The following is a 24,147-nucleotide window of genomic DNA, read 5'->3' on the forward strand; positions in this document are numbered from 1 at the left end:
TTCTCAGGGTGAGCTTTTCTTTCCTTTGGTTTTTGGTTTTTTGAGACAGGGTTTCTCTGTGTAACAGTCCTGGCTATCCTAAATCTCACTCTGTAGACCAGGCTGGCCTCGAACACACTGAGATCTGCCTGCCTCTGCCTCCCAAGTGCTGGGATTAAAAGTGTGTACTACCTCTACCCGGCTTCAGGGTGAGCTTTTAAGCTCAAAACCCATGTTCTAGATTAACACACTTCAGTTAACAAGAAAAGTTAGCCAGAAGTGGAACTACAGAAGGCACAAAGAAAATGTAGTACATTTATAGACTTTCCCAGAACTGTGGGTGATGTGGGAGTGATTTTTTATTAATAAAGAAACTGCCTAGACCCATTTGATAGGCCAACCCTTAGGTAGGCGGAGTAAACAGAACGGAATGCTGGGAGAAAGAAGCTGAGTCAGGGAGTCGCCATGATTCTCCCACTCCAGACAGACGCAGGTTAAGATCATTCCTGGTAAGCCAGCTCTTGGGCACACAGCGGGCGCAGTTAGTGCAGCGAATTGGCTGCACATGGCCGCGGCCCTTTTTGGCACGACCGTTGTTTCTCCTTTTTTTGGTCATCTTGCAGCCAAGTCCCAAAAAGGGGAGATGTAGGGATGGGTCCCGCCCCTTGGGGGGCGTGTTCGCCTCGGGCTGGTGTCTGCCTATGAATTTGGCGAGCGTGCTCCGAGCTGTCTCTTCTGCTTTCCTGGTCTCCGCAGGAACGGTGGTTCTGTAAGTCTATTTCTACATTAAAACTATATATATTTTTACAATCTGTCTGCATTCGTTTACGCCGCTACATGTGGGTTTTGATGGATTAGGTCTTTGTTTTAGTTTTGGAAGGTGGTGCTCTCTATGTGCTGAGTTTTATAGCCTGAATGGCCCTTTCATCATGGAGTCAGTTCTGCTAAGGTCCAGGGGCCTATTTGGGTCTGGACTCTGCTCTTGTATGTGGAATATCTGGCCTTGCCACAGGCCTAAAAGCTCTGTTAAGCAATTAATAAATCCTCCCTTGGGGAAAAAATTGTGTGTGTGTGTGTGTGTGTGTGTGTGTGTGTGTGTGTATGCACATGGAGAAGAGAGGACAACTTGGGTCATCAGGCCTACACCAAAAGTATTTTGCCCAATGAGCCATTTAGCTAACCCTTTTCTGTTTTGTCTTTAAGACAGTCTTACTGTGTAATCCATACTTGCCTAGAACTTGATATGCGCGTAGTTAGGACTGACCCCAAACAGCCCTCTTGTTCCAGCCTCCCAAATGCAGGCATCACAAGCCTGTGGCACCATGCCCACTCTCAGCCTTTCTTCTTTGAGTTTGTTTACCACAGGTATTTTGGGTGTTGGGAGCTAACGCAGAAAACTGGTACTGAGATGTGGCTCAGTTGGTAGAAGGCTTGACTAGCATAAGTGGAAGCCTGGGTTCAAGCCCCAGCACCACATAACAGGGACTGAATGTGGAAATGCCTGTGATTCATGTACTCAGGGGTTAGACGCAGGAAGATCAGAAGCTTGAGGTCATCCTCAACTGTGTAGTGAGTTCAACTTCAAGGCCAGCTTGGGCTCCAGGAGCTTTACTGACAGAGAGGGGGTATTTATTACAAAGGTGAGGTCTCCTCCCTGGCTCCCCTTTGCTCCACCACACACCACCACAGAGCATTTGAGCCAAGTGCATCCTCCTTACTTACGTTGTTTATCCCTTATGCTGTGACCAGCACAGTGCACTTTGGGGTTTTTTTTAAAGACTTATTATTATGTATACAGTATTCGCCGTATTCTGTCTGCATGTATGCTTGCAGGCCAGAAGAGGGCGCCAGATCTCAAATCAAATGGTTGTGAGCCACCATGTGGTTCCTGGGAACTGAACTCAGGACCTTTGGAAGAACAGGCAGTGCTCTTAACCAGTGAGCCATCTCTCCAGCCCTGCACTTTGGGTTTTGGGCACATAAAATTGAGTTTTGAAATGTCATTGGTGGGGCTGGGGAGATTTCCCGGTGGCTAAAACTGTACTGCTCTCACAGAGGATTGGAGTTTGGTTCCTAGCACCATACTGGGCAACTCATTCCTGTCTGGAACTTGAGTTCCAAAGGAATCTGATGCCTGTGGCCTCAGCGCCTACACTCACAGAACAGACAGACCGACACAGAAACGTGTGCATGTGTATGCGTATACACACACACACACACACACTTGCCTATTTTAAAATAAATATTTAAAAGTTTTTTTGTTTTTTTGTTTTTTGTTTTTTTTTTTGGTTTTTCGAGACAGGGTTTCTCTGTGGTTTTGGAGCCTGTCCTGGAACTAGCTCTGTAGACCAGGCTGGTCTCGAACTCACAGAGATCCGCCTGCCTCTGCCTCCCGAGTGCTGGGATTAAAGGTGTGCGCCACCATCGCCCAGCTTTAAAAGTTGTTTTTAAGATGCCGTTTAGACAAACAGTAGCATGCCTCACCAAATTCTTAGTACCAATAAATCATTCTGCAAACAGCATAACTGAGCCTAGTTTAATGACCCCACCCAAAATACACAGCGGCACCGCCACATTATTGCCTGTGGTCAGCGCTGATCACAGTGACAGCTGGAACATCACAAATATCTCACCTGTGTGCTTGCTTTGGAAGGCAGAGCTTCCTTCCATATTTACCCTCAGAATGACCCCTGAGAACTACTCCAAAGCATAGTGTACTTTTTTAAAAGATTTATTAATTATGTATACAGTGTTCTGTCTGCATGCATGGTGCAGGCCAGAAGAGGGCACCAGATCTCATTACAGATGGTTGTGAGCCACCATGTGGTTGCTGTGAATTGAACTCAGGACCTCCGGAAGAGCAGCCAGTGCTCTTAACCTCTGAGCCATTTCTCCAGCCTGCATAGTGTACTTTTTTCTTTCGAGACAGGGTTTCTCTGTAGCTTTGGAGCCTGTCCTGAAACTAGCTCTAGTAGACCAGGCTAGCCTCAAACTCACAAAGATCCACCTGCCTCTGCCTCCCTAGTGCTGGGATTAAAGGCATGCGCCAGCACTGCCCGGCCTTCTTAGTGTACTTTTAAAGTTCCTTTTTGTTGTTGTGTTTTGTTTTTTGAGACAGGGTTTCTCTGTGTAGCCCTGACTATCCTGGAACTCACTTTATGTACCAGGCTGGCCTCAAACTCAGAGATCTGCCTGCCTCTGCCTCCTAAATGCTGGGATTAAAGGTGTGATCACAACACCTGGTTTAAGAGTTGCTTTTTTTTTTTAAGCCCTGTGATGGTGATTCACACCTTAATTCCCAGCACTCGGGAGGCAGAGGCTAGTAGATCTCTGAGTTCAAGGCTAGCCTGATCTACAGAGTCAGTTCCAGGACAGTCAGGTCTATACAGAGAAACCCTGTCTCAAAAAAAAAAAAAAAACAAAAACAAAAACAAAAAAAACCTTCCTTTTTAAAAATCCTTTCTTCCATTTTTTTCTTTGCCGATAAATTCTTTAAACAGCTATTTCTTGTGACCTGAACAATTCATTTTGTCTTTCAAGTGAGAGCCTAGGCTTTAATTTATGGAGATGAGGAAAAGGGCAAGAATTTATGGCCAGCTTGCAGGTAGTGTTCTCATCACTGCCTGCTCAGTGTCCCCTTAGTTCATGCAATCAACATCCTACTCTGGTATAAAAGCATTATGAGCAGTATAATATGGCTAGGGTCATTCATTTGTGTTTGTCCAATGTGGGAGGTTCAGTCTTTTTTTTTTTTTTTTAAACTTCCTAGTGCAAAGGATCACTGGGGCCTTGTGTGTGCCAGGCAAATTTTTTTTTTTTCTTTTTCGAGACAGGGTTTCTCTGTGGCTTTGGAGCCTGTCCTGGAACTAGCTCTGTAGACCAGGCTGGTCAGGCAAATGTTTTTATCATTGAACTATATATCCCTGGCTCTTAGGATAAGCATTTTGTTTTGCTTTTTAAAACAGGGTTTCTTATGTTGCACTGACTGCCCTGGAAGTTGCTCTGTAGACCAGGCTGGCCTCTAACTCAGAAATCTACCTACTTCTGCCTCTTGAGTGCTGGAAGGCATGTGGCTCCACAGCCTAGTCAATTTTTTTTTAAAGATTTATTTATTTATTTATTAAGCATACAATGTACTACTGGCAAGGAAGGCACCAGGTCTCATTACAGATGATTGTGAGCCACCATGTGGTTGCTGGGAATTGAACTCTGGACCTCTGGAGGAGCAGCCAGTGCTCTTACCCTCTGAGCCATCTCTCCAGCCCTAGTCAATTCTTTTTTATCTTAAATTTTCTTTCTGGTTATTTCCTATTTGTTTTTATTTTTAATTTGATTTTTGTATTATTGTATCTTGTGTATGTGTTTGCATATGTGTTGTGTGAGTGCATGTTATGGAGGGAAGGGAAACCCATTTGGAATTTGTCTTTTGAGATTCCAGTCTCCTAAAGAAAGATTGATTTCTTTAGGTGTATGATTATTTGCCTGCATGTATGAATGTGTACTGCACACACTCCTGGTGCCTTGTAGAGGCCAGGGAAGGGTGATGGAGTTAGAGGTGTTTGTGAACCACCTGATGTGGGTGTTGCCAACTGAACTCAGGTTCTCTAGAAGAACAGAAGAACACATACTCTTAACTACTCTGCCACCTCCAACCCCTGCTTTCCATAATTTGTGTTAAAGCATATTCAAGAGCAGAGCAGCATAAACTGACATGTATTTTTTTTTCTTGTTGTTTGGTTTTTTTCGAGACAGGGTTTCTCTGTAGCTTTGGAGCCTGTCCTGGAACTAGCTCTTATAAACCAGGCTGGCCTTGAACTCACAGAGATCTGCCTGCCTCTGCCTCCCAAGTGCTGGGATTAAAGGCGTGTACTACCACTGCAGGCTTCAAGTTAGTAATTCTTAATCCACCAGGTGTTAAGGCCTGGCTATGCTTGCACTCTGTCTCCTGGGAAAGAGAAATTACATCCAGCAGTTCCTAGGATGGGCTGGCACGATGGCTCACTGGGCGGGGGTGCTTGTGTGCCGAACTGGGACCCGAGTTTGAACCCTGGATCCCACAAGGTGACAGGATAGAACTGATTCCTCTGAGCCGTTCTTTGGCCTCCACAGGGACACCACGTCATACACATGCCTGCACTCGCACACTTAGACACAATAACAGACAAACACTAACTAGTGAGGTCAGCTCCTGCTTCTGTCGGTTTCCTCTCTCCCAGGTGTCAAAGATGATCCTTCAGAGTCCAGGCGGATTAGCACTAGGCTGGGAATCAGAGAATCCAGTCTCGTCCATTCTCCTGCTACTCAGTAAATCTCGGTCTCCTTATCTGTAGAAAGTAGTTAACCGTGAGCCAGGCGGTGGTGGCGCACGCCTTTAATCCCAGCACTCTGGAGGCAGAGACAGGCAGATCTCTGTGGGCTCGAGGCCAGCCTGGTCTACAAAGGGAGTTCCAGGACAGGCTCCAAAGCTACAGAGAAACCCTGTCTCGAAAAACAAAAAAAAAAAAAGTAGTTAACCGTGAACTTCCTTGGCGGAATTGCAGACACCAAATGATGGATTTGAGTGGACGAGCAAGCCAAACCCAGATAATTGCCGATCCTGAGTTCCTGAGTTCTTTGTAGGGTCCTAGGACGCGATATTTATTTTATGGACAGGGAAGCTAAGGTTCGTCATGGTTGCCAATCTCATGTCAAGATGACTCAGGTATGGTGCCCGGATGTGGTCACACACCAGCCTGCATGCCACTGTGACAATATGTTGTTACTAAGGGTGACATTTAGGGCTTCACACAGTAAGCAAGCACTTACACTGAGCTACATCTCCAGCCCTGGTTTTTTGTTTTTTTGAGATTAGAATTCCGTCATTTTCCTTTTCTCTTTCCTACCTCCAATCTCTCCCATGTACGTCTCTTTATTCCCTTTCAAATTTATGGCCTCTTTTTCAAATTGTTGTTATATATTTTAAAAACATTTTATATGTATTTATGTATATATTATACATATATTTCCTAAATATCAGCCCTTTTTAAAAATAGGAGCTTAATGTTGAAATTAGTAAATTTGAGTAAAACAGATTACCCTTCAAAATATGTATGCCATGCTAACCATCTTTGAAAGATAAGACTGAGGCCCCTTAAAGAAGGGAGGCTTGGGCTGGAAAGATGGCTCAGTGGTTAAGAGCATTGCCTGCTCTTCCAAAGGTCCTGAGTTCAATTCCTAGCAACCACATGGTGGCTCACAACCATCTGTAATGAGGTCTGGTGCCCTCTTCTGGCCTGCAGGCATACACACAGACAGAATATTATATACATAATAAATAAATACGTATTTTTTTTTTAAAAAAAGAAGGGAGACTTGCAGCCTGATGGCCTGCCCTAAAGACTTCAGACTGGCTAGCCCCCCTGTCTGCACAGTCCAGTTTGTTAAAGGAAGTATCTCAGATATGTATGTAGAGGTAGAAAATGTAGGTAGACAGACAGACAGAGAACTACCACAGAGATACTCCCCTCCCCCCGTCTGCTTCTCTGGAGAAACCTGACTAGTATGGTCACCCCCTTTACAATTATTGGGCACCTAGAGTGGCCGAGTAGGCAGAGCCTACAATTCCTGCCCTCAAGTGAGAAACAGAAGTGACTTTCCACATTCAGCTGAATGCAGCCAGTGCTGTGATTTCTGCATGCTTTGGGAACTGTTAGTCCACGGCAAGATGTTAGAACGGGTCATCAAGACCTGGGAGGCGAGAATGTTTCCCAAATGAAAACGATGCCCAAGTGGGTTTGAGGGATGAATATGAGCTAGCAAATCACGAAGGAGGGGAGCCAGGCCTTCAGGGCTATATAGAGTGTGGAAACTAGTGATAGCAGTCCCACAAGGAAAGCCCAAGGGAGCTACGGGTGGGCTGAGCTGAGGGGAGCGGAGAAGAGTAGCCCTGATTAAGGCAGGGCGGTCAGCAAGGACCGCTTTCAGGAAAGGGCTTGGAGATCCCCGAACACTGACGCTTTTAGCCTATGAACAGGGATCTGTGTTTCAGAAGGGCACCTCTGAAGCTGAAGTGAGCTGAGGCAGGGGGATGCACGAGAGGACGTGTTCATTCACTCCATGTGTATTGGTGAAGCACCTGCTGCCAGGATGGCTCTCTACTCGCTGGTGAGGAGCCAGAATAGACAGACACCACAGCTGCGGAGTGCCGCGCGGGAGCTGGGAGGATGCAGCACCAGACATAGATCCCTTAATTAAGAGCAACGAGCCTGGAAGAGAGATTGAGCAGAAGCCAGACGTGAGAATAAAATCAGGCAGAAAAAGCCTGGAGTTGTTCGTCGGCCATTGTTAGTTTGGAGGTGAGTTTTTCTCCACAGTCCGGGCAGAAGACCGGCAGTCATCATATTCCAAAGGAAGGAAAGGAAGCCCTCAAATAGACGGTGACACGCAGATGGCTAAGGACGGGGCCCTAGGGGAGGCAGTACTTACAGGGAAGCAGAGGATGGAGAAGGGAGAAGAAATGCTCAAACAGGGAAACAGCACAGTGCACCGTCATAGAGACAGAAGGAACGAATCATCGCGATGGCGGGAGTGCTCAGCTCTGGCTTCTGCGCAGAAAGGGCAAGGGAGGCGGAAACAGACAATTGGACTGGAAGTCGAAAAGGTGATCAGAAGAGAACCTGGGAGAACCTAGGGGCTGTTTTAACGTCAGAAAGACTGAGCATACCCATGTGGGTATGCTATAGGGAACGAGCCCTAGAAGAAAGCAGTCTCTACCCTTCAGAGAGCGCCAGTAGCGTTTGTCCTTACCTTTCAGGATAGCAGTGGCCGTGCCAGCTTGACAAGAGCTCATCAGGAACGAGAGGAAGCCAAGATGAAAGAAGGGCACCGTGTCCAGCTCTGCTCCCAGGCTTGTTTAACGCTTTGGGACCATGCAGCTTGAAATGTCTCTGGAGAGACGGTCGCCAGTTTGCAGAGGAATGCTCTCCAGGAACAGAGGGAGCAGATGCGTTTTCTGGATCTGGACCTAATCACTGAAAACTGAGTAGAATCAGTGTCCCAGAGTTACAGCTGTCAGAGGAAGCCAGCTCCTCATGTTTAGAAGTGCCGAAGGCAGGGAGGCTCTTTGGCAGGGCTGGTAGGCAGGCAATTCAATCCTCAGCTAGGGGTGGGATCTTCAGGCTCCCTCCAAGCTTGGCAGCCTCACACCAGGTTTCTCTGGTCATCTTGAAGGGATACAGAACACATATTCTCAGCAGTCTTGTGACCAGCTCTACAGTAGACCACCTCCCAAGCCAACTACCCTTTACTAGTGGAAAGAATGGAGATGATCTCTTGCATAGTATAAAAATCACAGTGTGGTAAAATTAGGAATTGATTGAGAAATGGACACAAGCTTTTTCTTTTGTGTCACCAGCTAGCTCCCAAATCATGACAGGGAGACTTACCGTTAGTTTTGAATGCTTGACATCATTTAGGCTCATTTCTGGCTAGCTCTTTTTTTTTTTTTCCTTTGGTTTTTCGAGACAGGGTTTCTCTGTGGTTTTGGAGCCTGTCCTGGAACTAGCTCTTGTAGACCAGGCTGGTCTCAAACTCACAGAGATCCGCCTGCCTCTGCCTCCTGAGTGCTGGGATTAAAGGCGTGCGCCGCCGCCACCACCACCACCACCGGGCTTCTGGCTAACTCTTTTAACTTAACCTGTTTCTCTTTATCTACCTTTTGCCTTGGGGCTTATTACCTTTCTTAATTCTGTATGTCTTACTTTCACTGCTTCTCTATGTCTGTCTGTCTGGTGGCTGCTTGGCTTCTGCCCCCAGGAGTCTCTCTCTTTCTCTCTTGAGCCCAGTGTTCTCCTCCTAATTATTCTCTCTGCCTGGCAGCCCCACCTATCCAGCTCCTGCCTAGCTATTGGCTATTCAGTTTTATTAGACCAATCAGATGCCTTAGGCAGGCAAGGTGAAACAGATGCAACACCTCTTTACATAATTAAACACACATCCTTACATCATTAAACAAATACAGCATAAACAAATGTAACACATCTTTATATAGTTAAAGTAATATTACACAACAGAGAAGAGCTAGAGAAATTACACAGATACATGGAAACTGGACGAAAATACTCTTGAATAACAAGAGTCAATGAAGAAATCAGGGAAACATTTAAAAGCTCTTAGAATCCAGTGAAAACAAAAGTACAAAACCTTTGGGATATAGCCAAGACAGTTCTCACAGGAAAGCTTCTAGCTAGAGAATCAGAAAAATCTTATAAAAACCAGAACCATCTCAAGTTAATTTCAGTGCAACTCAAGGTCCTACAAAAACAAGAAGAAGCTCAACTCAAAAACAGTGCATAGCAAGAAATAATAAAGGCCAGAGGCAAGAAAGGAAATGGGAGGGCCACAGAGATGGCTCAAGGGGCAGAGGCACTTGTCACCAAGCCTGACATCCTGAGTTCAGTCCCCAGGACCCTTGTAATAGAAGGAAAGAACACACACATGCACCACACTAAATAAATGTAATAAAAGTTAAATAGGAAAATAAATCAGATGAACAAACCCAAACAAATCAAAGACAGAGCAGATCTAAACTAATAAAAACAGAGGTAAAAAGGAAAGATTACTACAGATTCAGTGAGACAGAGATATGATTAGAGAATGTTTATATAACTTTGTTTTTAAAAACCTGGGAAATCTCGTAGAAATGAATAAATTCCTAGACACAGAGTCACCCCTAAAGCTTCATAAGTAAGAACAGGTATGTAAACGAACATGCGGCACTCAGTGAGACTGAGATAGTAGTAAATCTTCTAACAGAGGCTGGAGACGGCTCAGCAGAGGACCTGGCTTCAGCTCCGGCACCTACATGGCAGCTCACAACCATCTGGAACCCTAGTTCTGCAAAGCCAGTAATGCCCTGGCACCAAAGCCAGATATGGATATAACAACAACAAACTATAGACTAATGTCCCTGAGGAACATCGACAATGAATTCTCAAAGAAATCTTTGTAAACCAAATTCAAGGCCACAGTAAGATTATACACCATGACCAAATTGGCTTCATTACAAGGATGTAAGTTTGATTCAACACACACAAATCAGTATAAGTGCAATTCAGCACATAAATAGATGTAAGGACAGAAACCACATCACCAGGGCCAGCAAGATGGCTAAGCGGATAAAGGCACCTGCTGCTAAGCCTTGATGACCTGAGTTAGATTCCTTGAAGCCTTTTGACCTCCACACACACATACAAAATAAAGAAATGTAAAGAAAAGTCACACGATTGCCTCAATTGATGCAGAAAAGTTCTTCAGCAAAGTTTCTCCATCCCTTCAGGATAAAGGAAAAGGAGGACTATGTCTCAGTCTGAGGAAAACTGTGTATTGTTCTCAATGGTGAAAAAGTTGAGAAGTTTGTTCTCCCCAGATCTGGAGCCAAACTAGAGTGTTCATTCTCTTCACTCCTATCTAATACAGAGTTCAAAGTCTTTAGCTAGATGGGTAAGACAAGAGAAAGGAACAAAAGGTTCCCACCAGGGGAGGAAAAAGTAAAAGTGGCCCAGGTGACATGGTTCTATATGTTAAAGACTACCACCAGTCCTAAAACTCCCATATCCAATAAACACTCTCAGCAAAGAAACAAAGCCAGTAGCTTTTCTGTATGCTAATATCAAACTTGCCAAGAAAAAAAAATTGGGGAAAAAACCCCACCTCATTTACAATAGCTTCAGAAAGATACCTAGGAATCTACCAAATCAGGGAGGTGAACGACTTCTACAGGAACAACTATACATACATTAACATTTTTAAAAGTTTAAACTTTTCTTATAAAGCTTTTTTCACACATACCCGAACACTATTCTTATAGTACTTCATAAAATGTTTTCTGTTTGAACTGTTACAAATACTTTTTTTTTTTTTGTTTTCGAGACCAGGCTGGCCTCGAGTTCACAGAGATCAGAGATCTGCCTGCCTCTGCCTCCTGAGTGTTGAAATTAAAGATATGTGCCACCACTGCCCGGCTACAAATACATTTTTATTATAAACTGACAATTCTTTAGTGTCTTACTTACTTATTTGTGTGCACGTGTGTGCACACGCACAGGCTACTGCATGCACGCGTACAGGCTCATGCTCTCAAACTCTGAGAGCAGGGGACGTTTAGTTTGAATCAGTTCTCACCTTCTACCACATGAGATCTAGGGATCGAACTAAGATCTTCAGACTTGGCAACAAGCACGTTTATCTCCCTGAGCCACCTGACCAACCTCAGGTTCATCATTGAGGGGCTGAGTCAGGAAGACTGTGAGCTTAAGGCCAGACAAAGCAACATGGCAAGATTGTGTTTCGGAAGGGAGGGAGAGAGGAAAAGAGGGAGAGGAGGGAAAGAGGGAAAGAAGGGAAGAGAGAGAGAGAGAGTTCCCAAATGCAAAAGTTTTGAAGTTATAACTTATCATTAATCATTAGCTATTTTTACTATGTGTGTTCAAGTTTTTGAGACAGGATCTCCTGTCCTGCCCCCGTGTGTGTGTGTGTGTGTGTGTGTGTGTGTGTGTGTGTGTGTGTGAGTTTCTGGAATTAGTGTGGCGTCAGAACCCCATGTCAGTCACCGGGCCATGCGGCCAATCCCTGTCCTCTCTGGGAGGCAGTGTCCTCTTTTGTCGGAAGCCTGCCTGAGCCTCTTGCTGGCTCTAGCCAGTGTAGTTCTGTGAGCTTAAGGATGAAAGCAGAGCCCCAGCAAACAGAGATGGCGGCCGGCTAACCCAGAGGCGATTTCAACCCAAACCCTGGGGCCCAGCTGGAGCCACTTTCAGTTCCATTCATCTAGCCCTTCGTGTTTGCACAGCAAAGAACCTGTTGTCTTTAGAGCCTTGATCTTGGGGCTGGGGCCAGGGGAGGCGGGGCCAGGGCAAATATTGGCACTGGCTGCTGAGTTGTCTCTTCTGGCTGTTTTGCGGCCTGGCGCCAGGGGCGGGTCAGCTTGGCCCAGGCCCCAGGCCTGTATCTTCCTGGAATATCTTACAGAGAATTGTTTGGGTGGTGGCTATGGCACCCTTCTCCTTTATGAAGGGAAGGACCAATAAACAAGAAAGGAAGCAGCCACCTCCGGCACATGTTCTGTGGCCCCTGCCAGGTTCCACTTTCCCTCCTGGCTGAGAGAGCGAGGTTTCAGGAGGGTTACAGCAGCCTCCGGAATAGGGCCTGAGAAACTGGAACTCCTCGCTGTGTGATTTTAGGCAAGCAACTCCATCTCTCTGTGCCTCTGGGCAGTGTGAGCAGCTATACCAGGCACAGGAGTCGCGGTCGGTCGGGTGGAGACAGAGTGAGAAGGTTGAGATAGGCTGACAGGGGCTTCCAGGGACTACAGTGACAGGGTGAGATGCTCACAGACCCCCACCACTGATGCTCATGAGAGCCACAGGTCCATCAGGGCATCCCAGTCTTCCACATAAACCTTTACAAATGTAGCTCCTCTCAGTGAGCCTGCGCAGTAGCCTGGGCTGGATCCTTATTCCCCAGCCTTCTTTAAAGTCCTCTTCACATGAAGAAATCCAATGTATTCTTCCTCTGAAAACAAATTGCGGCCTTGAAGCCATGACCCCTCTCCAAAGCCAGCCCCAAGGCTGCTCTGCACACTCCAGGCACTAAGCCTACCAAGCTCCTCCAGCAGCCAGGTACAGCCCTGCCCATGCCCTGTTCCACCTTTCCCTGCCTCCTACTGGGCTGCGTCCTCTCCAAGGCCCTGCTTGGGCCTCTATTTGGATCGGTCATCCTTCATAGATCTCCTGAGGTGGCACAACAGTGACGGGGTCCACAAATGTCACGCTATCCCATCTGCCCTGTCCTCCATGCCACAGTCTTCAGCAAGCTGCATTGCTTTTTTCTGACAGGTTTTAATTATTGTGTGTGGTGCGTGTGTATATATTTGTGTGTGTGTCCATCCGTGCATGCACATATGAAGGCCAGAAGTTGACATGGGGTGTCTTTGTTAATCATTATTTATAATTCCGTTTATTTTATTTTGTGTGAGCTGTGTGGAGGCACACGTCAGCAGAGGACAGGCCCCTGTTTGTCTCTCTTTGTTTGTTCTCTCCTTGTGGGGCCTCGGAATCAAACCCAGGTTATCAGGCTTGGCAGCGGGAGCCTTTTCCTGCTGAGCCATCTCACTGTAACTCCACCTTCTTCCTTGAGAAAGGGTCTCCCACTGAACCAGAGTTCATCAGGTCGACTGATGGCCAGTCAGTCCCCAGGGCTTGCCTGTCTCTGCACACATCTGTCACCCCACACCTGCCTTGCATGTGACTGCCGAAAACCAACCCCAGGACATCGCGCTTACACAGGAAGCCCTTAGCTCACTACCTCCTAAGACACCAAGAGACAGCTTTTATTTTTATTTTATTTGGGTTTTCGAGACTGTGTAGCCATGGCTATCCTCGACCAGACTGGCTCTGAACTCAGAGATTCTGCCTCCTGAGTGTTGGGATCAGAGGCATGTGCCACCACTGTCTGGCAAGAGACAGGTTTTTTTAATACTCTTAAAGCAGCCCACATTCCTGACTTAATCTCCCCTGTGTTACCCCCACCACCTATGGGATGAACTGAGATACTGTGTATTGATCCAACACTCTGACCACTACTATGTCTGCCCCCACCCCATGGAAAATCTGATGATTCATTTCGAAGATGCCTTGAGCCAACTGAGGTCCAGCACAAACTGAACAGAAGATGCTGGCCCTCTGCTAATGCCTGCTAGTCTTCATACCCCTACCCAAACTCTGCTAAGTTACCCTACATCCATACTAGAAGTTTAGGATAAAAAATTACTCATAGCCAAGCTTGCCTGCACACATCAGATAAGTCTTAAAATAGACAGGATGTAAAACAGATGAACATGTGCAAGGTTTTTGTTGAGAAAAAGACAAATGCAGAGGAGAGAGGGACAGGTGGGAAGAAGGACAGGTGGGACCACGATGGCCCAAGAGACGGTGCCCTCGCGATTAGTCACGAAAGGGAGGGAGGGTCATGCATTAGGGTTTATAGACGCTCTCTGTACTCACGGGGCAAACCTGACATTCTGGGCTGATGCCTTACAAGATTATAAACTAAATTGATTTTCTCTGGCTCTTCTGAGTCTCCGGAACTCTTATTATGAAGTGACAATCTTTTCTTTCCACATATGCCTGTGCTTTGGCCACCCCAGCACAGAATGGATGGTAAATGTGTGTACTTCGTTTTCTATCCATGGGGGCTAAACGCCTCTGCTTGACATTTAAGTCACACTTTTGTCTGTCTCTCCAAACGGTGATAAGACTGGGACCTTCCGGCCTGCCCTGGAGCCAAGGAGCATATTCCCTCTGAGTGGTCCCATCGACGGGCTTAAAATGATGGTGAGTACCTCATTGTTAGAAGCTTTCTAACATGGTAGTGAGCTCCTTGTTAGTGGAGGTGCTCAAGTAGAGGCTGAGACACTAGAACCGAAAAGGCTAATTCCTGTTTAGAGACAATGGGGAGATGTCGCTGGATGACGTCAAAGGCTCCTTCCCTCCCTTGTAGCCTAGGGTTTGACGCTCTGGTGTAAGGTTCCTGGTGCCAGCCTCCACGCTGCAGAGGGGCGCTCTCTCAGGGTCCAGAACAGGCATACTCGTCTGACCAATCAGAGCAGTGCTGCACACGGTCCCGGCACAGAACCCTGGGGATACAGCTGCAGTACTTGAAGACGGTAGGAGTGCAGCGCCACCAGCCGGGGCCACAAGGTGGACACGTGGTTACTGGGGAGACAAGAGCCAGAGGAAGAAGCAGCTGTTGGTCCTGGGCTCAGCTTACACTAGGTCTCAACCCGCAACATGCCATAGCTCCTGCAGCCGTAGGCCATCTAGTGCGGGGCGACTGTGTGCCCGGTCTCCCTGTGGCAGAGATTTGAAGGGTACCACGCCTAGGCTGTGAGACCTGCTTGCCCTGTCTAAGCCTCTGTTTTCATCTGCTCAGTTGTTGAGTAAAAGAAACAAGGCTGAGCTCAGACATTAATGAACACTTAGATCCCGCTTCCCCAGCTCAGCTTCCAGTTTCACCCTGACTCCTGCCTTAGCGACCCCTTGGATGCCCTGGGGGTCCCTCACTCTTCTGTCTTTTGCCCTGTGCCTGTGGCTCAAGCATTCCTCTGCACACACCATCCCTGACTGTTGGCCCTGTTCTCAACAGCTCCACTTGGGAAGCCTTTTCTGAGAAGTCCGTGGATTCCTCCAGGGCTCTGGCACTTCCTTTTGGCCCCAACATGATGTGTCCAGAGATATGTCTGGCTCCTGAGTATCCCCTCCCGGAACCTGGCACAGGCCTCCCTCAACAGTGATCAGAACATGTTTGTTGATTTAACACTGGGGATAGGATGTGTGCTCATGTGTGTACACACAGACACATACAAACATGGATGGATGCATGTACCTTTATGTGATCATATACGGTCTACAATGTCTTCCTCGATTGCTCTTCACCTTTTGTCTTTTGAGACAGGGTCTCAAGCTGGCCTTCAACTCCTCAACTCTATAGCCAAAGATGACCTTGCAGTTCTGATCCTCCTGCCTCTGCTCTTAGAGTATTGGCATTATAGAAATGGACTACCGTGTCTCACTTATGTGGTGCTGGGCATCAACCCCGGGCTTCATGCACACTGGCCAGGCAGTCTACCAACTGAGCTGCGTCTTCAGCGCCTACCTTAAGACTTCCTACTTCCATGTATTTGTTGTGTGCACACGTGTACCTGACTGGAGCACCTCCCTGTCCTGGGGGAAGGCTCTAGGGAGGGCTAGGGCACCCCCCTTGTCCTGGCTCTGGACTCGACTCCACATTCCCTTCCTATGGGGGCTGCTCCCTTCTTGAGGCTTGGGATCGCCCAACTATGAATTGGGGCCATGAGTCCTGCCCTGCCCTTCTCACAGGGTTGCTGGGAGGGACCCAGGACAGAAGGCTCGGATCCGAAAAGGTAGGGCAGTGTCTGCTCAGTCCCCCTCTGTGCTCTAGTGTCCTGCCAGTGTCCTGGAGGCAAGCCCCTCCACAGGAGGGTCTCTCATACCCAGCTTCTTTATCCAGAGGAGTCCAAGCGGGAGTGGGAAGCCTCTTTCCAGGAGGCAGGAAGAGCATACAGGGGACCCGGAGTGCCCCCCCCCCGTCCCGCCCTCTGCCCCGCCCACCCGTGCCCAGACCCCCACCTGGGCTCAGTTCGTCTGAGCAGTCCCCACAGTTGTTAATACCATCACATCTCTGGTCCGAGTAGATCCAGGAGGCTGAGTCTCCACAGTGGGCCAGGAGAAAGCTGGGGAGGCTCCGGGGCACATCTCCTAGAGAGGGGCGAGAGGGGCAAAACACAGTTCACCTCTGACCACAGTACCTCAGCCATGTGCCATCTGCAGCAGGATCCCTCTATCCAACCAGGCAGGCAGTGCAGCCAGGGTCTCCCCATCCATTCTGGAAAGGGCGCAGGAGGCCTTCCAGGAAGAAGGTCGGGTCCAAGGAGTAGAATGTTCTTGCTCTGTGTACCTTCTGCCAGGTGGCCAGAGGCCTGGGGAGCATCTTCATTCCCTGCCTAGCCCTGGTATGTCCCCACCCTCGGTCTTGTGTATGCCCCCACCCTCAGCACCGCATGTGCCACCACTGCAGAAGTCCTCCTAGCCACCCCTGCTTGACCCCTTCAACTCGGGGTCAAGTTCCTTCCCGCCAGGAAGCCTTGTCTCATCAGGATGTAGCAGGCAGAACCCAGATTCCTTACACTGGGCCCCAGAGTTCCAAAGTGGCTTCTACGTCAGGTGATAGTGCACAGAGAGACAGAAATTCTCACAGACCCGGGACAGCCTCATGTAGCGAATGCCCCCGGCATAGAAGCATTTAAGCGGGGGCTGGGGAGTCCCTGTTGGGCTTACTGGAGCTGCACTTCTGTTATTATTGAGAAAGGCGTCACCGTAGCCCAGGTTGGCCTGAAACTTGTGGTGTAACCAAGGAGGCCCTGAACTCCTGATCCTCCTGCATCCACTTCCTAAGTGGTGAGATTACAGTGTATACCAGCACTCTTGGATTTGAGCTAAACGATTCTTTAGAGTCCCAACCGCTGCCTCCAGCTCACAGCTTTCTCCCTGCTGCGCGTCTCCTCGCTCATTCACGCTTCATGTTTATTCCACACAGCCAGGCTCCTCGCTCCTAAAAGCAAGTGTTTTAAGGCATGGGGCCTTCCGGTTCATTCATTCACTTGCTCAGTCATCCGGCAAGCTGTTCTGAATACCCTCGTCCCATGAACTGGAACAGATTGCCAGAGGCAGTCACAGCCTGACGGAAGTGGCCGGTGTGATGCCAATGTGACTAGGGTCAAGGCAGGGAGGCAGGGTCTGTAGGAGCCTAAAGAAGAACTGTTGAGGGGCTGGAGAGATCTCTCAGAGGTTAAGAACACTGTCTGCTCTTCCAGAGGTCCTGAGTTCAATTCTCAGCAACCACATGGTGGCTCACAACTAGCTGTAATGAGGTCTGTTGTCCTCTTCTGGCATGCAAGCATACATGGAAGGAATGTTGTATACACAATATATAAATAAATATTAAAAAAAAAAGAATTGTTGACTCCCAGCAGGACTCAGGGAAGGCTTCCAGGAAGAGGCAGCTCGTGAACTCTGCCTTGAAGGATGGCCACAGAGGCTGAGGAGTGAGAGGATGGTGAATGATCCCTCAGTGTACAGCAGAAGGCCTTGACTAGGCATGGGGACACAGAGGTGGTGCCTGAGAAAGCTCCACAGGGCTGTAAACAGAGTTAAAGCAGCTGTAGGGGAGATGAACAGGGACACGGAACTGAGGGGGTACTCACGGCACAAGCTTTCATCCTCATCCTCACCGTGGGGACAGGTGCGAACGCCATCACACACCCCGTGGGCTGGGATGCAATGCCTTCGGTCATGGCATAAGAAGCCCGTCCTGTTGGTCAACGTCACACAGGACTGGGTCTCTGTAGGGGCAAGAGAGGCCCTGGAGCGAAGGGGATGCTCACAAAGGCAGCCTTGAGAGGGGCAAGGTGGACCCTGCACAAGGTCCCCTAGTGAGCACTTTTGATCACCGGAAGGCCTGGGCGGGGAGCGGGGAGGCAGACCCTCAACTCCATGGCATCTCTGGGGTTGAAGCTGCTACTCTGCCACTGCCACATCATGGCAGGAACAGGTGACTTGGCTCCCTAGGTCCTTTGTCTACAAAATCAAGGTCAGAGCCTAGCCCCAGGTGTATATGGAATGTCGGGGACAACATACTGTGGATTGCACAGTGTGCAGAGCAGTTCACTCACTGGTTTGGTCACGCAGGAAGCATTGAGGGCAGTGTGCCATCATTCACGTGGCCATTAATGGTGGATCTCCTGGAACCAGTTTAGCTTGTTGCAAATTGTATGTCTGTGGTGACTGGGGACAAAAATGTCACAATCCCTTGCATCTGGGTATACCTTAAAAAGTCTGCAAACTTCCGTATTCTTACTGTTCCTCCAAGTACTCCTGAGAAGAGGTATGCCTAAACCCTACCAGAAGAGAGACACTCACCCCTAGAGGCAGCCCCAAGATTTAAAGGAGAAACTAGGGAGATGGAAGCCATAACCTGTGCCTCTGGGCACATGTGTAAGAATGGGTTCACTCACTGAAACAGGTACCTGAGTTAATAGGAGCTCACCAACTCCAGCCAGACTGGGAAGGAACAAGCATAGGACCAAACTAGTCTCTCTGAATGTGGTTGACAGTTGCATGGCTGGGGCAGACTGAAGGGCCACTGGAATTGGCACCAGGATTCATCCCTACTGCTTGTACTGGCTTTTCGGGAACCTATTCTCTTTGGATGGTTCAGCCTAGATATAGTAGGGAGGGCCTTGAACCTTCCCCAAAACAATGTGCCTTACGCTCTCTGAGGACTGGGTGGGGGTGGGGTGGGAGGGTAAGTGGAGGGAATGGGAGTGGTAACTTGGATTGGGTATGTATAATGAAAAAGAGTTTGTTCTCTTCTTTAAAACAAACAGATAAATAAAAAGAAAAATATCACCTAAAAAAGAAAAAGAAAAAAGGAATAAGTCTCCATGTATTTGGGAGCTGGATGGTGGGCCCCCAAAGAGTAAAGAGTCAAAAAAAAAAAAAACCCACTCAACAACATATGGGCATTTACACACACACACACACATGTAAACACAAGCAGACAGACATCTGCGTGCACACGGACACTCACACACACATGCATACAAGCAGGCAGGAACCTGCACACACATCTGCCTGCCCTTGGGCAATCGCACACACACACACAGTCAGGCATCTGCATGCACACAGGCACTGATACACATAAATCGCACACATGCACACACGCTTGCATACCCAGGCCCACGGCTGCAGCTCCCCCTTCTGCACTGTCATGTGGAATGCTGGGATTTTACTTTTCCTCGTCATCCCTTGCAGTGGCCCTGCCTGGCTATGGAGCCATATCTCAGAAAGCAAGGAAGAAGGGTGGGACAGTCCCTTCCCTCGGCTCCTGGAACGTGGCCACCCTCCCAAGTGAAGTTTTTAAGGTCCTGGGTACCTGACCCCACCCACTCACATCCACTGTCCTCTTGTCTTTCCTTCTCCTTAGCTTCCCACCCCAGGACCTCCACACATGCTGTTCCCTAGGCCTGGGATGCTGTTCCTGACACCCTCTTCTAAACAAGCTCCATTTCCCTCCCCATCTCAGGTCTCTTTCACTCCCCACGGTGCTTCCCACCCTAAGTCTCACGCTGACTGGATGAGAGCCTTGGTTCCAGACTCCTGATCCCCCAGGAGGCCTGCCTTTGAGTGTTTATTGGACCAAGCCCATGTGGTTCTCTAAACTGCTCCCTGAGGGTGGGGGTTGCATTGGGTGGTTCACTCTGCAGCCAGACTGCAGGAAAGTTCTGGACACAACCTGGTCTGTGGCTGAGGGCACCACCCAGGGCGGTCAGACGAGGGAAATAGGAAATGCACCAGCTGTGGGAGCTGACGAAGCCTCCGGCCCAGCTCAGGGGTCAGAGAGAGTCAGGATCTCTCAGTAGTGCATGTGGGGTCTGGAGAGATGGCTTGGTGCTTAAAAGCACTTGTTAAAGCTCTTCCAGAGGACCTAGGTTCAATTCCCAGCACCCACCTAGAGGTTCACAATCATCTGTTAACTACAGTTCCAGGAGGCCTGACAATCATCTTCTGTCCTTCCTGGGCACCAGGCACACATGTGGTGTACAGACAGATATGCAGGCAGAACACCCATATACATAAAAATAAATTTTAGCCGGGCGGTGGTGGCGCATGCCTTTAATCCCAGCACTTGGAAGGCAGAGGCAGGTGGATCTCTGGGAGTTCCAGGACAGGCACCAAAAACTACAGAAAAATCCTGTCTTGAAAATCAAAAAAAAAAAAAAATTTAGAAATTATAAGTAAAAGTCAGCAGTGGTAGCGTACACCTTTAATCCCAGAATTTGGGAGGTAGAGGCAGACAGAGCTCTGTGAGTTAGAGGCCTGTTAAGTTTGAGGCCAGCCTGGTCTACAGAGTGAGTTCCAGGACAGCCAGGGCCGTTAGACCTTGTCTTGAAAAACAATAAATAAATAAATAAACAAACAAACAAATGGGAAATCTTGAAATGATGCAGGTCAAGGATGTACGAAAGGCCTCTCAGCCTCGTGTCCACACATGCACAGGTATCTATCTCTCTTTGCACCTGAAGGGGTCACTGGAGCCACTTCAGGGAGAAGCCTGGCTGGACTAGGGCTTCCAGCTCCCTGAGCCTCCATGCCTCCCTCTTGCCACCCTGACCTGGTCCGTGGGGTGGACGTCCAAGGATGGTGGCCACGATGAGCAAGGCAGCAAGCATGGCCGTCAGTAGCAGCAGTAAGGCCGAGAGGCAGGCCCCACGGCGTGAGCAGCAGAAGGGGCCACAGCCTGTGGAGGGTAAGACAGTGAAGAGGCACAGGGGTCCCCTCAGGACCGGCCCCCCAGGACCACACCCAGCCCTTCAGGAAGCCCTCCCTCATCAAGGAGCATTAGGGCTAGAGAAAGCATTCCTAAGCCCTCCATGACACTCTGGCCCTGCCGGCCCTCCACCATCATTAAGTGCCATCAGTGGCTAGCCTCTGTTCCACGGAGGCTGTCTCCTCTTCCCATCCTTCCTTGTCTATCCTCATGACCAGGGAGATAGGACAGTAGACATCAATGCGCCCAGTCTGTCCCATGAGAGAAATGACCACAGCTTTATCACAGCCGTCATTTCTATTTACATGGAAGTCCTTTATTTCTGTGGATGACAAATCGGGGCTCAAAGAAGCAAAGGCCCCAGCCATCCTGTGCTGGACTAAGGCATGATACCCATCTGATGCTCAAACCTAGACCTTCTCCACAATTCCAACCTAAAATCTGTCCTAGTGCTGTCCAGAATGCTACCTGGAGTCCAGTTCGAGCTCCTTCAGGTCCTAGCTGGGCCACACAAGTGAGATGCCTCACTTCCCTGTGCCTCAGTGGTACCATGATGGTTTCTGTAGTTTGCTGGTTTGTTGAATGCTTACCCTAAAACAACAGATGCCATTGTGTACCTGCCATGTGCCAAGTTCTTGTCAAGGCACTGTAGAAACAGCAGAAATGGAAGTAGCTGACAGATGTCCCCACACTCTAGAACTGTGCTTGGTCCCCCTAATTCCTTTTTGTTTTGTTTTGTAAGACAAAGTCTCACTATATAGCTCTGGCTGTCCTGGAACTCACTATGTAAACCAGGCTGGCCTCAAACTCAGAGAGATCTGCCTGCCTTCACCTCCCAAGTGTTGGAATTAATGGCATCAAACACTATGACTGGCTTAACTCCCCTAATTCTTGCTTGTTTACGAAAACGAAGCAAAGCAGCATTATCAGGGACCTCCTGGATGCCTTGCTCTGTAGAAGGCATGAGAGTAGCTTCCCTTGCCTTCACGGCTACACTTGGAGAGTCAGACATCACAGGAAGGAGGGTGGAGCCGGTCCATAGCTCTTCCTGATCCCGTGTGTGTGTGTGCAAACCAGAGATACAGAAGACAAGGGCAGGATTCTGATTTGGGTCATTTAATTCACGCCACTCGTGTTTCCAGTCACCTGACTACAGTGTCATATGCCAGGCTGGCTGGGGAAGTGTGGACCAGGTTCTGAGGAGCTTCGGGTGATACAGGGGCCTAGGGAGAACCAGCTGACTTATAAGGTGGGGCAGGGCAGAGGCCTCCCAGAGAGAGCAGGTTTTCCAGGCAGAGGGGGTGGGAGGAGAGGCTGGTGGGTGGCTAGTGAAGATGGAGGCAGGAGGGTGTGGGCTGGTAGAGGAGAGAGCAGCAGGCTGACAGGAAGCACACCGGACATCAGAACCTATAATCCTACAGCCCTAGCTGGTTGCTTCTTTGTGGCCAACAAGCACAGGGTAAACTTGGGTTACCAGGGAGATTGTGTTTAAACTGGGCAGGAGAGGCTTCTGTCCAGCCAAGTGGCTGCTCCTCAAATATTTGTGCAGTATACACTGTGTGCAAGGTGGGGTTGCAGGCAGGACTGGAACGGCAAGCAGAGCTCTTGCCTGGGCGGAGATGCCCACTTTAGAGCCAGAAATTCCTTAGCTGCTGCCCACCCGAGCAAAGGAAGAAAAGTCACAACTACTGCCAGCTGCACCGAATGACAACGTGGAAACAGCCACCAGCACGGAGCACGGAAGGTCCTGAGGCTTAGCCGCCTCCTTTTCAATGCTGTATTAGCTTGGCCTGATTACCTAACCTCTCTTAGCTTCAGCTATCTCTAGTACTTGACTTACCCGGGGCTGTCCTGAAACCAAGGTCTGCGATTCCAGGCAACCAAGGCAGCCCCTTCAGAACCATTCTTGGCATCTACCCTTTTCCTCCTTGCTCAACGGAGGGCCAAGATGGGGCCCAGAGAGACACTCTGTATGTTTGTACTCCTTCCTTATCTCATGAAGGTCCTGGCCACACAGGAATAGGGGAACCATAATAGGTACAACTGCGTGGTGCTCACCTACTCTATCCTAAGATCAACAGAGGCACCCAGATCAAGCATGGGGTCCAGAAGTGGATTTGGAGGTCTTTGGTGTTACAGACTCAGTGTGGTGGCCTAGGAGGTAAAAGGCACATGGTACCCACTCAGAAAATGCTGGTAGCTGGAGAGAATGAACAGCTCTGGCCAGCAAGTGGCTGTCGGTATGGCTGGGCAGACAACATCACCATCTACACTGGGACAGGGTGCTGTAGTAGTAGCAGCTTTGGACTCCTTCTGTACCAGCTTCAGGGGAGGGAGTTCCTGGGGCAGACTGCAGCACTCAGCCTGACTTCCACCTCTGTTCTTACCTTCCCCTCCAGGGCGGCCTTTCCCTCCAGCAGCAGAGTTGATCTCAGCATCTCCCTGCCCAAGAGATCAGAAGCAGACTGGGCAAACCGCGGGTCCCCACAGCCCAGACTCATCCTGCCTCTTCATGTTTCCACACTTTTCACCTGAGCAGTGGGCGACTTCTACCCAGTTCCTGCTCCTCCTTTGTTCTATTGACTCCGGCAGGTCCTGCGGATAATGCCCGAAACCCCTGGGCTTTGCCTGCCTATTAGCACTCTTGACTCTCACTGGGAGTGAATCCCCAGGGCAGGTGAATGTGGCCATAGGTCCTAGGGCACCCTCTTCCCAGAGCCCTTTCCACCCCAAGGCTAGTCCCTAGGTCAGGAACCACTTTAGGCTCCGGTAGCTTTTACCTGGGGGAAGATCTTGTTCGAGGCTCCAACACTCATGTCCAGGAACCGGGGTAAAGAAAGCTCAGTGTAGGTCCTTGGGCTGGTCACCAAGGGCAGCTGGGGGTAGGGAGGGACAGCAAAAGGCTTTGCCAAAGCTGTTCCCTCCTCTGTGACACTCCCCTCCCAGGCTGTCTCCCCAGTGGTGAAGGAAAGGGCAGGGGTGCCCTCTCCTACCAAGCCTTTCCCGGGGTTGTGGTTGGACAGTGATACCCTGGGGTTGGAATCCTCACCCCATCCCACAGATGACAAACTGGTGTTTCCGAAAGGGAGAAAGGGCTTGGTGCCTCATTCACACTGTGAGTGGAGGAAATGAGCCGGGCCTTAACACACTATTCACGTCGGCATCAACAGACTGCAGGATTGTAAGCTGTAGGAAGCCATGGGCAGAAGTGCCAGGAGTCTTGGCCAA

General features: G+C 49.1%; 1 protein-coding gene across 1 annotated transcript; it reads right to left on the reverse strand.

Annotated features, from left to right (window-relative positions):
• Positions 1 to 13,364: 13,364 nt before the first annotated feature.
• Positions 13,365 to 23,858, reverse strand: Ldlrad1 (low density lipoprotein receptor class A domain containing 1). Its single transcript, XM_041652674.1, has 6 exons — positions 23,700 to 23,858; positions 23,307 to 23,361; positions 20,764 to 20,889; positions 17,795 to 17,932; positions 16,161 to 16,289; positions 13,365 to 14,726 (listed from the first exon to the last, which is right to left on the reverse strand). The coding sequence occupies exons 1-6, from the start codon at positions 23,733 to 23,735 to the stop codon at positions 14,578 to 14,580; spliced, it is 633 nt and encodes a 210-aa protein (XP_041508608.1). The 5' UTR covers positions 23,736 to 23,858; the 3' UTR covers positions 13,365 to 14,577.
• Positions 23,859 to 24,147: the final 289 nt, after the last annotated feature.

Source organism: Microtus oregoni, unplaced genomic scaffold (genome assembly GCF_018167655.1).
Source record: "Microtus oregoni isolate MIOR12 unplaced genomic scaffold, Mior012 000005F_ref0000423, whole genome shotgun sequence".
Taxonomy (NCBI): domain Eukaryota; kingdom Metazoa; phylum Chordata; class Mammalia; order Rodentia; family Cricetidae; genus Microtus; species Microtus oregoni.